The sequence below is a fragment of the Halichoeres trimaculatus genome, unplaced genomic scaffold (assembly GCF_033239565.1).
Source record: "Halichoeres trimaculatus isolate MK-OKI-2021-1 unplaced genomic scaffold, fHalTri1.1 fHalTri1_scaffold_20, whole genome shotgun sequence".
Taxonomy (NCBI): domain Eukaryota; kingdom Metazoa; phylum Chordata; class Actinopteri; order Labriformes; family Labridae; genus Halichoeres; species Halichoeres trimaculatus.
The window spans coordinates 24,632,586-24,649,020 of NW_027437198.1; the positions used below are offsets into that span (position 1 = coordinate 24,632,586).

Sequence of the window (16,435 nt, forward strand, 5' to 3'; positions counted from 1 at the left end):
GTTCAAGTCAAGAGAGGAGGACAGAGCGCGTAACTGCATCAGTTTTCCAGCGTTATGAAATCAAAATCTCCATGATGGAGACGTGCCGGTGGTTTAGGGGACGGTGTGGTCACCCTGAGACGACTCATGATGCAATGTTTTTACTACAAAACTCAGCGGTAGATACAGATTTGTTTTAATGAAATAACGTATTTTCAATCACAGATGAAAAAACAAATCTGAGGTTCTGCACAAGCAAAGCTCAGCTGGGAAACCTTTTGTATCACTCTTCAGACTGAAGATGACATTACTATTTTCATTATAAAGAAAAAACTTTCAAGGATGCAAAGGTAGAGTGTATCAGCATCAAGAGATAATTAGGGATGCGGAACTTTCACATTTGAAACAATGCGGTACCAATGCCTGGTTCCTGGCAATCGGTATTGGTACTTATCGATACCACTTTTTGATACTTTTGTGTGAGTTTATGCGGAAACAAAATCTCATTTTATTTCAATTTAATGTTTATTATTATATGTATTTTTCAATATGTAAACTTGCAATGCTGTGTTCAAGTCCAGCATGGAAAATCTACTCTTCCACTCCCTCACAGTCACAAGGATGCATTTAGGTACCTAAACATGGTACCTTTTGGTTTTAAGCAAATCTGTACTCGGCAGCTGTGGCTCAGTGGTAGTCGCCTCTTAATCAGAAGGTTGGGGGTTTGATTCCAGTTCCTACAGTCACACTGAAGTGTCCTTTGAGACGCTGAACCCTTGAAGACACGAATTGCTCCCACTGTTGGTCAGTGGTGCGTGGATGGATTAGATAAAAACTGATGGTTTTCGATAGAAAATCCACCATCAGTGTGTGAACGTGGTAAGTATGGGTGAATGAGACTAGCAGTGTAAAGCGCTTTGAGTGGTCTGAGAGACAAGAAAAGCGCTTTATAAGTACTGGTCCGTTCAACGTTTGCCACAGATAGAATTCAGTTGGTACCTATAAAAGTACCTGATGTGACGACATCAATGGTATGACGTCGTGTCATGTCCTGTGGGGTCGTCTTTTCGTAAGGAATCTTGTTGTGTTGTGTCTTATAGTGTAATGTTGTGTATGTTACATCTTGTCATGCCGTATTGTGGCGTGTTGTGACGCGTCATTTTATGTCATGTTATGTAGTGTACCAATTGATTTTACAGAGATTCGGACTCTGTACTACAAAAAGAATCCAGTCGATATCAAGGGGCATCATCCGGTCAGTAAAAATGAAGCCTATGTGGAAGTGCTAAAAGTTGCTGTTCGTCGGGAATCAGCTTGAGTCTGGCTCCAAAAAGACCGGAAGTCACGTACACACCCAGCCATAAAAACTGACTTTTAAGTAGGGCTGCACGATTATCGCAATCGCAATCGCAATTGCAATGTCAGCACATGCAATTCAGATTTTTCTCCATGATAACCAAGCAAGCGTGTAGACTCATCATGACACAACTTTTTTTATTAAATCGCAAGCACAATCGCAATCGCAATATTGTCCACCTAATCGCAAATCGCACCTTTTCCCCAAATCGTGCAGCACTACTTTTAAGCATTAAAACATATTTACTACCTGGTTCAAAAAACAGCTTTGGTCTGAAACACTGATTTCACTATCGGCTATCAGTTTAGGAGTCATTAGGATTGTTTGGTTGTCCAATCAGAGAAACTGCTCAGGTCACGTGACCGACGGGCACCCTGTATCTGCTCAAAGAAAAACTCACAGCTGGCGTCCTAGCAAATGTGGCTGCGTCCACAGATTGGCTTCATTTCACTGTTTCAGGAACAGAAGGGTGACGTTCTGATGCTTCATCCATGTTTTATACAGTCTATGGTCGATATCTATAAAAGTGGTGAAAAAAATAGATATTCCAACTCTAAATATTGACATTTTCGTTAGAACAAAACTTCATATTTTAGGCGAGTTGGAGGTACAATACAGTTTCCGTACCTCCACTGTGTTAGACGGCGTCAAAGAGCTACTCCACTGTATGTTGCTCATAAACTGTATAATAAATCTAATCTCAAAATTCAAAATAATTTAATCCTAAACTTGATGATGTGGGTAGTTCAGGTAACAAACTTTACACACTTTATGTTTTCAATTTAAGTGTGTGTATAAAATGCTGCATCTGACTTTCTTCATTTTAACCACAATAAAACAGAGAAGTTGTTAAAATAGTTAACTGTGTAGAATATTGCAATACATCACAATATTGTAATATTATGGTATCATATTGAGAAATTCTCACCATTGCCTACCCCTAGTACCCATCCCTAGAGATTATGTTGTTTTAAAGTATTTTCAAAAGGCACAAAAGATTGAGAATATCTTGTGAATTCTGACGTGACCGACGTCTAAAATCCTAAAACTCTTTGCATTGAAGCATCGTCTGCTCCCTGTTCCCTCTTCGCAGTCAGAGCATCTGTTAATGATCACAGAAACGCTTTCATCTGCAGCATCAAGCAGCTGTTTCCTGTTAATGCTGCTCTGACCAGGAGGCTGATCCTGGACCTGCTGACTGGACAGGACTCTGTGGTCTGTGGTGGTTTGTCTGCGATCAGGGTGGACTACAAGATCCTTTTCAGAAGCTATTCCGGGATGTGAATAAAGTTCTCAGGTGAGGAGAAGGAGCTGAAAAGGTGAAGGATCAGCAAAATTTCAAACACTGCGTCATCAATATGTGGATGTGAAGTCTGGATGGTGAGCACAGCACGGTGGTCAAACGTAGACCGGTACATGTGCAGCGGGGACAAACGAGGGGCTTTAACATCGACCAGCTCGGCTCAAGATTTTCATAAAAGCGCTCTCCTGTTTCCCATCATCAATACAGTCAGCGTCACGTGGCGCGATGCAGCATTAGGCATCGGGGCCGCCGCTCATCCTGGCCTCTGCCCCGCCCTGCCGTCCTCGGCCTCTATTGATCCCCCTGCACTGCTACATTACAGGAGGCCGGCTAACAACATTAAATGAGTCCCCACGGACAGGACTTCTCTTTCCTTTCCTTTCTCTCTGAGGCTCAAACCGCCACACAAAGGCTGATTCACTACTTTACATGTGATCTGGTTGTAGGTCATTTCTCTGCCTTTTTATCTGATTGGTTCAAACAGCGAGAAGAGAAGCGAGGTGTAGAGAGTCGTTTATGTTCTTCAATGTATTCAGTTTCACATCAGGGGGATAATCTGGTTTACTAAGCATCCATTATGGAGAGAAATTCCTCTCCGGCTGCAGATACGTGAGATAAACAGGCCCCAGCAAAATAAGAGCAGGGTGTTGGCTGAGACAGGCAGGGTCAAAGGTCAGGTATGGAGCAGGTCAACATGGAGAGGACAACAAAAGAGGGATATCACAGTTAGAAAGCAGGGAGCAGAGTTCTTCTTCTTTACAAGCGTGGAGTTTAGTTTTACTGCAACAAGCAGCAAATTGAAAAGATAAAAGTGTTTGACGTAGCATCCGCACAACCAGGGGGGTTCAATTAGAGCGCCACCACAGAGGAGGAAACATTATTCTTCGCTGGAGGGGATAAATGAAACCGCTACGGAAAAAAGAGGCAGTGCAGAAGAAAGGTAGAGTCAGAAATTCCTAATTACACCAAGACGGAGAACAAATACGGCAGATTTCTGAGCCACACACATCACAAGCTGAGTACACCAAGCATATGTCTTTCTTTCAAGTAGCAGACCACCGCCCAGAGTGACATATCTTATCTCATGACACATCACTGCTTGAATACACACACTGACACACATTCCTGTCTTCAGACCAGAGTGACTTCACTGCTACAGCAAATATTTTTGACTGTAAAACCACAAGAAAGCTGCTACTTTAAAGGAAAAAAAGGGGAAACTTGTGGGAAGTTTTTCTGGATTTGCAAACTTCTTCATTGTGACAGTGAGAATCTGAGGTGTAACATGCAGGTTAAGGAGCTGGTATCTCACAAAGGATCTTAAATCACGCGTAAAAGACGCTCTCCAGACCGCATCCACGCACGGGACGTCCCCAAACCAGGACTCAGCCCAGCTGCTGCACCGAGAGGCGGACAAAAGGCAGGAGCAGCCCGGGCCTCTCACATCACCACAGGGTGCGTTTACTGGCCCAACATGGAGATAAAAACCTGTAGAATTCACACACTCCTCTCTGTACAGTACGTCGCTGAGTGTGTGTACACAGTGGCTATGTAAACTAGTGTTAATCCTCTTAGGAAATCACGCTCTCTGACCAGTCCCAAACAACGCAGACTGACTGTCCCAGCGCAAATACACCGTCAGCCGGGTCTTCATTGTTTTAAAGCAGGAGGACTTACGTGGTTCTCAGAGTAGGGTGGTATTCCAACAAGGCAGAAAGCAACTCCATTCATTGGGCAGCGGAGACTGTTCGGCTGCAGCGAGGAGAGGAGAGGAGGAGAGGAGGCACGGTGGAGCTCCGAGAGACGACGTGCGTAAACTTATACCTTCAAGACTTCTCCAGCTTCCTTCCTCCAAACTAAAAAACTCCCCGATGTTTCAGCTCCCACCCCCTCCTCTGTTCTCCCTTCTTCTTCTTCTACTTCTTCTTCTTCTTCTCCTTCCGCCAGACCGCATCAGTTGTGCATAACTAAATCCCTGTGTGCTCGGCCCCTGCCTGGAAACTGACTGCAGCAGCGGCGTCAAAACACACACACAAGCGCGCGCGCACACACAGAACGAGGGGGACGGCGGAAGTCCAGGGTGAGCCCTTCAAAGTAAAATACCAGAAACTGCATATTTGGATGAATATGTTTTCTCGGAATTAGAGAAAAACAATCAAAGAAAAAAAATCCCTTTTTTTTTTGCTACATCAGCCACATTTTCTGTTTTTACACTGTCGCGTTTTTTTCTATAACTTTCTTTCTTTATTTTTTATCTTTTTTAATTACGCTTTTTTTTTTTTTACTGCGCCTAACCGGAAGTAAAATGTATGTAATGTGAAGTTAATGCATTGACTTAACTTGTGGGAAAGGCGGTGGTGCGTTGGGTAAATCACTGCGCACAGCCCTGCAGACCCACAGCGTGCGGGCTCCCTCTGGCTGTGCCAAAACATCTCTGTGCAGGATAAAAGGGAAGACTAGAGCCAGCCAGACAACAATTAAAGCACAACAGGGAGTTTTTTTTTCACTATTTGTGTTTTTAAATAAATTAAAGGGTAAATAAATCATCTTTATGAACTTAAATATTCATGTTTTCAAGGCCTCTGCAGGGTTGATTTAGAGTTTCAGCTTTATTTTTTTGCAGATGATGTGCTTTTGTCCACATCTGGATGGAAGTAGTGGATTTTTCTCCCACTTTGCCCCAAGTGAAGGAGTTTAAAGGTCCCATATTATGCAAAAATCACTTTATCAAGTCTTTTAGTGAAATCTGTGGGTCTGTGTCTTTCCTCCCAGCCCACAAAATGTGATATTTAACGACAAAACCTGAACTTAGTAGTTCTTGTGAATGTAAAATCCTGACCTAAAACGAGCGGTTTGGATTTTGGGGATTTGCCGACGTCAGCGATTCCCTTTTTTGACCAATCAGGAGCAAGTCTGACCTAATTGGTACACCGGAGCAGATACCCCAAACCCCCTCCCCACCCACTCCCCTCCCTGGGAGGAGAATGCCAAAGTTGAAGAGCCATCACTGCTCTGTTTTTGGCTGTAAACAGCCACATAGTTCCATGCACAAGCTTCCCATCTCAGAAGAAGACAAGACTAAGCGTCTAGAGTTCATTTATCAGGAAATGTTCCAGCTACACTCAGTAAAACTGTGCGTGTGTGTGCTAGTCACTTCACGGCAGACTGCTTTTCCAACTTTGGACAGTCCAACAGAGGGCTAGCCAATAGACTGGTCCTGAATCCAGGCGCATTACCAACCATCCTCCAACAAACCTGGGACCCTGTGAGTATTTTAAATGCTGTGTGCTGTGGAGCAGATGGATGCTTTTCCTCAGTGTCCCCCCTGTCTCTGTGTTAGCTTCAGGATGCTAACTTTAGCTGCGGTTAGCCTGTTGTTTCAGCCTGTAATGTTACAGTGAACGAGCTTCGCTGTTTTCTAAACATTGTGCACTCGAAGCTCGTGGCGCCGCTCTCAGTGACGTGGAAGAGCGGGGCGGTATCAGCGGTGGCTCATTTACATATGAAGGCCACGCCCACTAAATCAGAGCGTTCTGAACAGAGGGGCTATGAGAGCCTGGAAACAATGCTGCTGTGCTTGATTTATTGGCTTTTTGCACCAAAACATGTTACTACCATTTCATGAAGACATCAATGATCCATATTAAACTGCAGAAAAGGAGCAAAATATGGGACCTTAAGTCTCATTCAGGAGTAAAACGATCAGTATTACCCTCCTTAGAAGCTTTGGGTGGTGACCAAAAGAATAAAATCATGGATACAAGAAGCTGAAATGAGCAGTTTGGCTCAATCTTAGGTCCAGGGTGGCCAAACTGGGGCACTGACAGCCCTGAAGCTGTATTATTTTAAGTTTTAATTACGATAATGGCCTTTTTTTTCATGATACAATCACCAAGTACTAATGTAACTGTGTGTAATTATCCCAAAGAGCATTATGTAAGGCCGGCATCATGTGTCAGGGATCAGGGCATCTGTGGTTTGATGGATCTGCTGTGTTCATGCCGTACTGCATATTAATAAACGTCCGTTAAATGATAAAATCTTGACTGATATGAGCAGCATTTTATTAATTCATTCATTCAAATTGTCAAATATAAGGAATTTTCATATTAAAGTGTAAATAATGAAACACTGAATGTGTCACAGGCTTGTTATTAATCACTGTCTATATAAAGGATGGGAGAAAGGGGCTAAAAAAAGACAATAAGACATGTCTGAATTCTTTCCACATGCAGGTAACGAATGAAGCATTCTGGGAAAAGTGCTTCTGACGTATATTTTTAGCTCTACATGAATACTGTCTGTGAATCAATACAGTGTGGAGGAAGCTTACTCATCAGTGGCAGAGGAAGTTCAGAGTACTGCCAAGAAGTCACTGTTTTTCCCTGGCTGAGGTGTTATGCAAAGGAGAGATAAATGTACGCTGAAGGTATAAATGTGGCGTAGTGGTGACTCAGAGCTTGGAGCCCATGTGGCTGCTATTAGTCTGAGGGGTGCGAGTATTGGAGAGCCACTTCAAAAGCCAGAAAGTAGAGTCATGGGGGGGAAAGCAGCTTACGGGTGCCTTCCCACGCCAAGAGCTGCAGCTGCCAACTTCAGACTCCATCTCTACGCTCAGTTCCTCCATCGCAGCCAAGAGCTCACACTCCAAAAATCCTCAACTCCACCGACACTCATCTCCTTTTTCAGGCGTGTAATGACCATATGTGGCCCAGTTCTTCAGCAGTTTTCTATACAGATTTATCTAGCAGGCGCTTTTGTCCAAAGCAATGTACAACACAAACAAAAATTTAGACAGAAAGGAAAACCTTAGTTAGTAGTAGAATAATGTGTCAATAGAGCTGGTCTGAGACCTTCTGACTCATTGTATCCCTAAAGACGAAGAGGAAAAGGGTCAGATTAAGGGCCTAAGAAAGGGACTCTGTGGGTCGTATAGTTAGGTAATTCATTCACCATTTGGGAACAACAGAGGAGGAGAGTCTGGCTAGAGATTTAGAGCCGCGCTGGGCTGGGAGCACCAGGCGTCTTTCACAAGCAGAGCGTAGTGGGCCAGAAGGAGTGTAGACCAGGATGAGGGACCCCAGGTAGACAGGAGTCGCTCTTGTTAGTGAAGAGAGATGAACAGCAGGGTGATGTGTGCTGTTTTGGGCTGGTTCAAGACCAGACATCCTGCTGCATTCTGGGTAATCTGCAGAGGTTTAAATAGACACACAGAGAGGCCTGCTAGTGAAATCACAAGGGCCTGGACCAGAAGCTGTGAGGCCTCTTGTGTCAGGCAAGGTCTGATCCTCCTGATGTTAAAGAAGGCATATCCACAAGATCAAGCAATCAAGTCCACATGACCCTTAAACGTCAGCTGGTCATTAATCATAACCCCCAGATCCCAGATTTTTGGGAGTTTGTGGCACAAGTTGATCTGTGTTTGAACCGAGGGACACGTTAGAGGGACAATGAGCTCAGTTTTTGAAAAATTTAGCTGAAGGTGGCGTTCCTTCGCCCATGTGGAGATATCAGCCTGACACAAGCCAGGACAGTTGGGGAAGGAGAAGAGGAGAGGACCAAGCACTAAACCCTGGGGTTTCCCAGTTTATAAGCTGTGTGATTTAAGCCACGTTTCCACCAAGCAGATTGGTTTGGTTCGTTTCGGTTCGTCTCGGTACGGCGCACGTTTTTTCTGGTATTTCTCCTGGCGGCACACGAACTTCTCTGAAACAAAGCTCGATCGCACTTTGTATCAAAGAGCTACATGCCAATCACAGGAAATGATGTTTTTCTTCGATAGATTTATCAGCGGGGTAAACTGTGTCGCGCTGTTACAGTGTCAGGCTATTGTTTAACAGCTGTATCTGGCTTACTCGCCTCCTACCACGAGAGGGCACAAGTTTGCTGTGCAAACGCAAATGGAATCAGGCTTAACTGGACCAAAGAGGTTGTTCTTCTGCAGATGTTTAGAGACTTCGATATAGACTGTGCGCTTGGGTATTTTTGGCAAAAAAGGCAACCTGGGCCGGGTTGAGATTAGGTTTCTGGAGCAGTGTGGTGACCCAAGCCTCCGAGGAGGGATTGACGATCTAGTTTTCTGAGAGTTGAGGGATAGTTGGGAATCCACCGTAGCAAAGTGAGGGTGATTTTTTCCAATCAGAGTCCACCTCTCAGGCCTGTTTCTGCAGCTTCATGTGTTTTTTATTCTGGCACACGAGGATATAAATCAGTCTGAGCTCTGACATCCTCTGTGGGAAAAGTGGTCCGGTGTGAGTGAACCCCTCCTGTGTTGGGGCTGAGCACATCTTTCCCCAAGTCGACTCACGCTACGCATCAATTTTCCTGTCGGCCGAGCAAAGTGGGCTTTCTATTATTGATGTGCTGCTCGGTGCAGAGGAGGAGGCGGAGGAGGGTGTGTGTGTCATGTGTCAAATCTCAGCAGGTGGGTAAGATGCTGATTTACGTACACAACAAGGAGATTTAACAGCGTCCACAAGGAAAGATGCTTTTGTTTTACATCTTTGAGGATCTGTGCTCCTTCCTGCTGGGTCTCTGGGTTAGTCAGAGTCCTGACACACAGCCTGCGGCAGCGGGGGCGTCCCTGCGATTGGCTGAGTAAGCCGGGATCTGAGGGTGATGTGAGGCGACGCGTCCCCGATCTGGTTCCCTGGAGGGACGGATGGGGATGAGCAGGGAGCACCCAAACACTAGAGGAGGCCTCTCTTTGGACATTACATAATCAAGCTTGCGCAGCCTGGCGCCTTGTGGGACAAACCTATAAACAGTCATCAACCTATTTACTCGCTTGATTGCTCCCCACCAAACCACTGGCTCCTCGCCCTCCTGGCCGGGGCTGGACTGGTTTTCTCTGAAGGAGGGACACACGGGGTCTCCTCCAGGCCTTCACAGAGCGTGTGCACTCACTGGTATGCTATGATTAATTGTTGTTACCCCATTTATTCCAACTTCCCTCCCCCCTGCAGGCGTCTTCCTCCCTTATTCTTTCATATCTCCTCTGTTTCACTCGGCTTCCCTCCAGTTATCGCCTCCTCTCTTTCTGTGAGACTCCGTCACCCCCTCCTGCACACACATACTTGCAGTCTGACGGGTGTAGTTGCCAGATCTTTTCAGCATCATTCACTTTAAGCCTCCATTGAGAGCGTAACACGGCGTTCTGTTGCCAAGCAGGCCACACTATCCCTCCATTTGTTACTTTTGCTTTTCACGGTTTTTCCTCCACATCAGAGCCAAAAAGACACGATGTTCAGGCTCGACACAGGAAGTTAATTCATCCTCCTGCTCATCACAAAGTAAGAATGATGTTCAGCTGTTTGTTTCTGACTGTGAGCGCGTCAGTGACGGACAGCTCGGGGTATTTTCACTCCTGTGAATGAGATGTAGAAACGTCCGGCTCCCCTCGCTGCTGCCTGTTGACACAGAGGCTCCTGTGGCACTCCTTTGAAGAGGGTTTGCGGGAAGATTGAGGGGAAAGGGGGGGTCAACAGCGGCCTGCATGGGGTCATAAATTCCCACTCACTGCGCTACAGGAGGAGTCCCCTTTGTCTGGCTGGACAACTGGCACGAGAGGAGGAAACAGCTGAGAGGCCGGCGCAGAGGCTTTGTGAGAGTGCTCTGACCGTAACTGTATTTGGAAGATGTTTTTCCAGAAGTATTCCTGATTAAAGAGTCGGATGGTGTCAGTTTCAGGGCCGCAGAGTCACATGACATTTCCATGATGCAGTTTTTCCACCAAAATCTATTTTAGGGTAGAAATGCTGGAGCTGGAGGTATACACTCTTTTCAAGTGATACAAAGACTGAAACGTTCAGGCTGAGATCACTGATCCCGCAAAGTTAAGGAAATCGGCCAGCCTTATCAAATAGCCTTATGTTATTTATCCTATTTACATGACAAGATGTCATTTTTGCCTCATGGTTGCTTGTCCCCATTTCTCCTCTGCTCTTTGCACCACACACAGCAGAGCTCTGCCCTGACGCATTCACAAACACATGAGCACACACATACAGAGATGCTACACTATGTATAGTGGACAGAGAGTCGGGAAAAATAACGTCACAACCACCACATGAGACAAGAGAGTTGACAGAGAAGGCAGGGCAGCTGTTCAAAGCTTGGTCCCTGAAAATAAGGCCCCGTTTACACGGAGACTCCCGCAACGCTTCTTCCTTTGCGTTTTCAAAAGCCACCCGTGTTTACATGAGGACGGCGTGAAAACGATCCGCGTTCATACGACTCCAGGAGGACAAGTCTCTTCTTCTGTTCTTTCTTTTTCTGCCGTTTTGTTGTGTGAGACGGTCGGCAATCCAACCATAAGGCGCATTACCGCCACCTACTGGCTCAACTGGAAATGTGGCTGAGCGCGGAGCCTTCACCTGAAACCGCGAGTGCGCATGCGGTGACGTCAGCGTTTCACACTGAGACGCTCCGCTCTGTGTTTACACGAAGCTGGATGGAGGAGCGGATTCAGATCTTTCCACTCTGGGGAGCGTTTTCAAAAGTTTGCATTTTCACTGAAAACGCAACGTGGTCCCGTCTAAACGAAAGGCCAAAACGCAACGAAATGTTTGCGGAATCGACCGTTTTCGGCGTCATGTAAACGGGGCCTGAGATGACCAGGAGTCAACACTATGATATACAATGATATTTTCTCCATATCGCCCCCTAATGGAGAACATTTCAGCCTGTAAATGTGAAGCATTTCCTCTACAGAGTAAAAAAAAAAGTTGCATTAAAGTGCATCTAACTGAGTAAATGTCTTCCAGCCAGTTAAAGAGTCAAAGTCTGGTCCTGCCAGTCAACTCTGTTGCTCCTCCGACCTTTTGACCCTTTGCTCCTTCGCCTCATCCAACTCACTGTAATCCCTCGTCTCTGTCTTCGCAGCTGCCTCGCTCATTCTCCTGCAGGCCGAAACTCAGACAAACTGCAGCCGAGCGCCTGTGGGCACGGCCGGCTGGTTCAAGTTGGATTGAAGCTGCTGGTGAAGACGTTTGTCGGGGTAAGACAGGGGAGAGAATTACTCATCGAGGCCAGAAACACACACACACACAGGATCCAGAGACTTCCAGCCTTATCAAATCTCCTTGTTGTTAAATCTGACTGGATTAATGTGCGTGTGACAGAGCAACCCTCCTGTACCAGCGGGCTATCTGAGGCCGAACACGCCGCCACATCACGGAGCTTTCTTTGAGGCCTTAACTGATCCGAGCGAGCATGTGGGAGCGTTTCAGATAAAAGAACAAAGCAGAGGAAATACCCTGAGCTAACATCAACACTGCTGGGTATTCAGGTGTCACACTTCCAACAAACGACCACTGCTTCAACCTCTGCAGACTCCAGACGACAAACAGCGTGAATCACATCCAGGGGATTCTACTTTTTCTGTTTCTATAAATGCTCAACACGATTTCTTCAAAGCAGATCCCTGAAGTGGCCGTCCACCTTTCTCTTCCCTTAAAACTCCTCCTGTGTTTGTGTTTCCAGTCGCCGCTCAGTCGCTTTCCTTCCTGATGACCGTCACTTCATGTGTTTGCAGACTCTTTACCTTTCACAGTTTCACTTCCTGTCTCTTGCATCACTTCCTGCGGCCTCCTGTGAATGAACTGGATGGATTATGTCCTCAAGTAGCGTTCAGGAAACAAAGCGTTGTCATCAGATTTATCTGCTGGGCACTCGTGAGTCAGGAGCTTCTGAAAATAACTTTCATGGTATAAAAAAAGTTTTCAACTCTGGGAAGTGGAGGATTTTCCTTCTCGGAAAAAAACACAAACATTTCATCACATCGCTCGTCCAAAACACGACTGATGTGGATGTTATTCCTCTTTAACTCCTTTTAAAAGATTTTTTTCTTGAAGCCTGAAAGTTTGTTTTCCATCGAGCCAAACGTCAAACTCAGCCTTAATCCTCCGCTCTAAAAAAAGCATCATTACTCACACTTGGCTTGTTTTGTGTTTCTCGGTTTTTCTTCTGCTTTTAAAGATTTCTGATGAAGTCATATTTAAGACTTTGTGAAAAAATCTCCTGGAGATTTTGATAAAGTCACCTCTGACAGTATTTACACTGTAAACTGAATAATCCTGCATGTGTGAAGGGATCATATCCTAATCCGAGCGTTTCCCTGGCCTTAAAACTCAGAGATAAGTTTGTCTAGACACAGCCTTAAAGCAGGGTGTTAAATGTTTCTGATGTTTCTCGTCTTTTGAGTCTAAATCACAGGAAAAAGATAAGAAAGGAGTGAACAAAGGAGGGGGAATTCTCACTTTAAACTTGTAAAATAAACATCAGACTTAAAAAAGAAGGGAGTGAGACGGAGTGGGATGATTTTTAAGGGAAAACATGAAAAATATCCTCACAAAACATCTGTTGAAGGCTTTAATTTGACCGTAAGAGGTCAGAGAAACAAACATAGATGTGCACCGTCATCATCAGCAAAATACACAAACATCCTCTTATTCTCATCTAAGTTCTGCAGAGAGACCACCATCTGTTCCTGCAGAGATTTCCCTAAACAGATAATCCCCAATCCCCTCCAAAAGACAGAAAACTGGAGCTGCAGTAGCATCGAGGGGCCACAAGGGGGCTCAGCACGGCGCTCGCTGGGTTTGAAACGAGGAATGAAGGAAACATCAGAATCAGCTCTGCGCACTTTAATTCATTTCATCCCCATCAGCTGGATTTAGAGGGATTTGTGGAAATGATACTGATGCAACCTGAGCTCTAAATATGAGACAAACAGCAGCAGAGGAGCAGAGAGATCTTTAAAAAACACAGAGACACAGAGAAAACAAGATCTTTAAAAGATTCAAACTTTAACTTCAGTCATTAGTTGAAAAACAGGCCAAAAGGTCAGCGGCTCATTACTGACGTGCAGATGTGGTGCCCACTGAGGTCTCACTCAAAAAGATAACAAGCTGAGGACGCTGCAGCAGAGATTCAGAGACTGAAGCTGGAGCAGCATCGAGGGAAGAAAAGTGGAAAACGGTCCGACCGCCTCCTAATTGGATGTCTGATAAACCCCCATCCCTCCGTTTTGTTCCATTAACCCCCGCTCAGCCCCTCTCATCCTGTGCCATGACGCAAAGTGTTACTGACAGGAAGGGCTTTAACCCGCACGGGCCGCCCTTTGACCTCTGCGGGAGGGACCACGCCCCCCTCCTGCCTCCTGCGCCCATTCTCCCACCGAGGTACGTGGAGGTCCACAGAAGTTGTCCCGAGCTGAACAGGAGCTGTTTACTTCCTGGAGATGTGTGTCCTAGTTTCATTCACGGGACAATCTGCCCATTGTGTGCCTGCAGGCATCTACCAATCGCTTCTCCACCGGCTGACAATCCAATAGAGTCTGAATTAAGAGCATGAGCCCTGTGCTAACATCCTTCTCACGCAGACACGCGTCTTCGTCCTGAGTCTCAGAGGGAATAATGACGAGCTGACAAAAGATCAACCGATTTTAAGAAATTAATCCAAAAAGCTGTAGATTGGCTTTTTATGCTCCTGCTTTTAAGCATTATTCATGATTTTAAAAAAAAAGTCAGGAAAAGATAAAGGAATAAATCTGCTGAGACTTAGATGGTCTCTTTAAACCCAAAATTTTGGAAAAAGATGGAAGGATTGCTGCAAAACTGCTGAAATTATCTTTTTAACTCCATGTAGTGCAAACAGCATCAAAAAAAAACTCAACAAATTTGATTACATTTATTAAAAAGACATGCAAAAATTCTGACTGCCGTTTTCTTCTTTGCTTAATTCTAATTAGAAAATGCAAGCATGCATTCATACCCTAGAGTTTAGCCGAGGGCTGACGACATGGAAGCAGCTATGTGGAAACATCTCCACATGTATGACTTATTTATTTGTTTATTTTGGTATTTATTTATTCATTCATTTATTTATTCATTCATTTATTTTGGTATTTATTTTTATTATTTATTCAATTTTAGTAGTTTTTATTTTGTTATTCTGTATTTACTTATTTAATTTGATAATTTTCATTGATCTATTTATTTTTATTTTACCTTGGCGTGTTCATTTAATTTTTATTTTTTTTTTGTATTTTTATTTATTGATATAATTCTGATTATTTATTTATTTATTTCCTTATTTCTTTACTTTGCTGTAATTATTATTTTTTTAGTTTGGTATTTTTTATGTATTTATTCATTTTTTTGCAAGTATTTTTTTAATTCAACTTTTGTTGAATTTTTTGTTTTGTTTTTCTATTTACTTATTTAATTTTTTTTAATTTATTTATTACTTTTTATTATACTTTGTTGTATTTAATGAAGTATTTATTATTTTTTATATTTATTAATATAATTCCCTTCATTTATTTATTTTCATTCTTTTTTCTTTAATTTGCTGTAATTATTATTATTTTTTTAATTTTGGTGTTCTTAATTTATTCATTTAATTTGGTATTTATTTATTCCCCTCTTTGCTTATTTTTATTTTATTTCGCTGTTTTTATTTATTTTTAATTTTTATGATTGGTCTGATTTTATCTGATATACTTTTGTTTACGTACTTTTTCTACCAATTTATATTGATCTTTCTCTGTTTTGAGACAAAACCATTAAAAAAACAATTTCTCTTTTTTTTGAGGAAAAAAAGTCTGAATTTGACTTTTTTTCAGGAAAAAATAGTAATAAAATAGTTTTAAAAATGGCCTTTTTTATTTTTTTTTTCAGTGGCCCTTATCCTCTGACATAAATATTTGCAACTAAATTAACAAGAGCGCATCACAGTCTGTACAATCAATCACTTTTTGGACGGAGAAATAAAAACAGACAAATTGAAACTTTACAGTAACTTCTGTCAAAAAACAAAATAAAAACAATGTTATCCATAAAACATTGATACAGAGGTCAGGACAAGAAGAATACCAACACTACCAGCGCCACAATCCACAAACGTCTGCAGCCTGTTTGGTCCAGCACACGAATCACGAATCAGCTAAAAACTTCACTCTTCTCCCTTAGCGTGGTTAATTTCTATCATAACTCAATTTTCCTGCACTACAGAAGCAACAAACAGGTCAGCGGAGCTGCAGCCGCTCTGCATGGGTGAGAGGACTGATCTACATGCTTATACGTGTGTGTTTAATTCCAATTTAGATGCAAATATGTGCAGAGTTCATGCTTCGAGAGCCCCTCGGTCTCATCGGCTCAGGACAATAGAAGATGAAATTCCTAAGAGTCAAAAGATTGGAGAGCTGCAGGCAGGGGGCTTTGGGGGTGCCATGGGTGGGGCGTCAGATTAGACCACCTGTTCCACCATGAGGCGCACATACACACACACACACACTCATTCGTCGCCTTTATCCCTTCTTCTGCAGCATTTGCCGTCTCTCACATTCCCTCTCACCATCTTGTTTGTAACTTAATCAGACTCTTTCTTCTTCTTCTTCTTCACTTTCACTCTCATAAAACGTCTCCCTCCTCGCCCGCTGCGCCCTGAGCTAATTTTGACTGCATTCCACTTCAGTCACATCTATGGGAAACAGACAAAACAATTTGCCAGATAACTCTGGCAGAGAGCCACAGAGAGTCACACTAACACACTCTCATAAACACACACACATCGAGGGAGAGCAGCGAGACATACGTCGCCTCACCGCCCAAACCGAGGCCTCCAGGGAGTCGTGCTCAGACAGCGGCATAAACTGAGCAGCGTCACCCCTGTCCACATCGCTGAGGATCATCCAGCTGGATCAGGGAATCCCTCTGAAGTAGTGACACACTTTAGACTCGCCTGTTTCTTCTTTGTTTCCTCTCAGGAAGTCACAGAGAAGGACTCGAGTG

At 43.9% G+C, this 16,435-nt stretch overlaps 1 protein-coding gene across 2 annotated transcripts in view; it reads right to left on the reverse strand.

The window, feature by feature from the left end:
• arhgap23a (Rho GTPase activating protein 23a) overlaps nucleotides 1-16,435 on the reverse strand; it is an 86,987-nt gene that overhangs the window by 65,464 nt on the left and 5,088 nt on the right. Inside the window, exon 1 of one of the 2 annotated variants that reach the window (XM_074695985.1) lies at nucleotides 4,317-4,601. The exons of the other annotated variant lie outside the window; for it this stretch is intronic. Coding sequence (XP_074552086.1) covers nucleotides 4,317-4,370 — 54 coding nt within the window. The 5' untranslated portion in view covers nucleotides 4,371-4,601. Of the gene's footprint in view, nucleotides 1-4,316; nucleotides 4,602-16,435 lie in introns of those variants that run through there. 2 annotated transcript variants of the gene reach the window in all.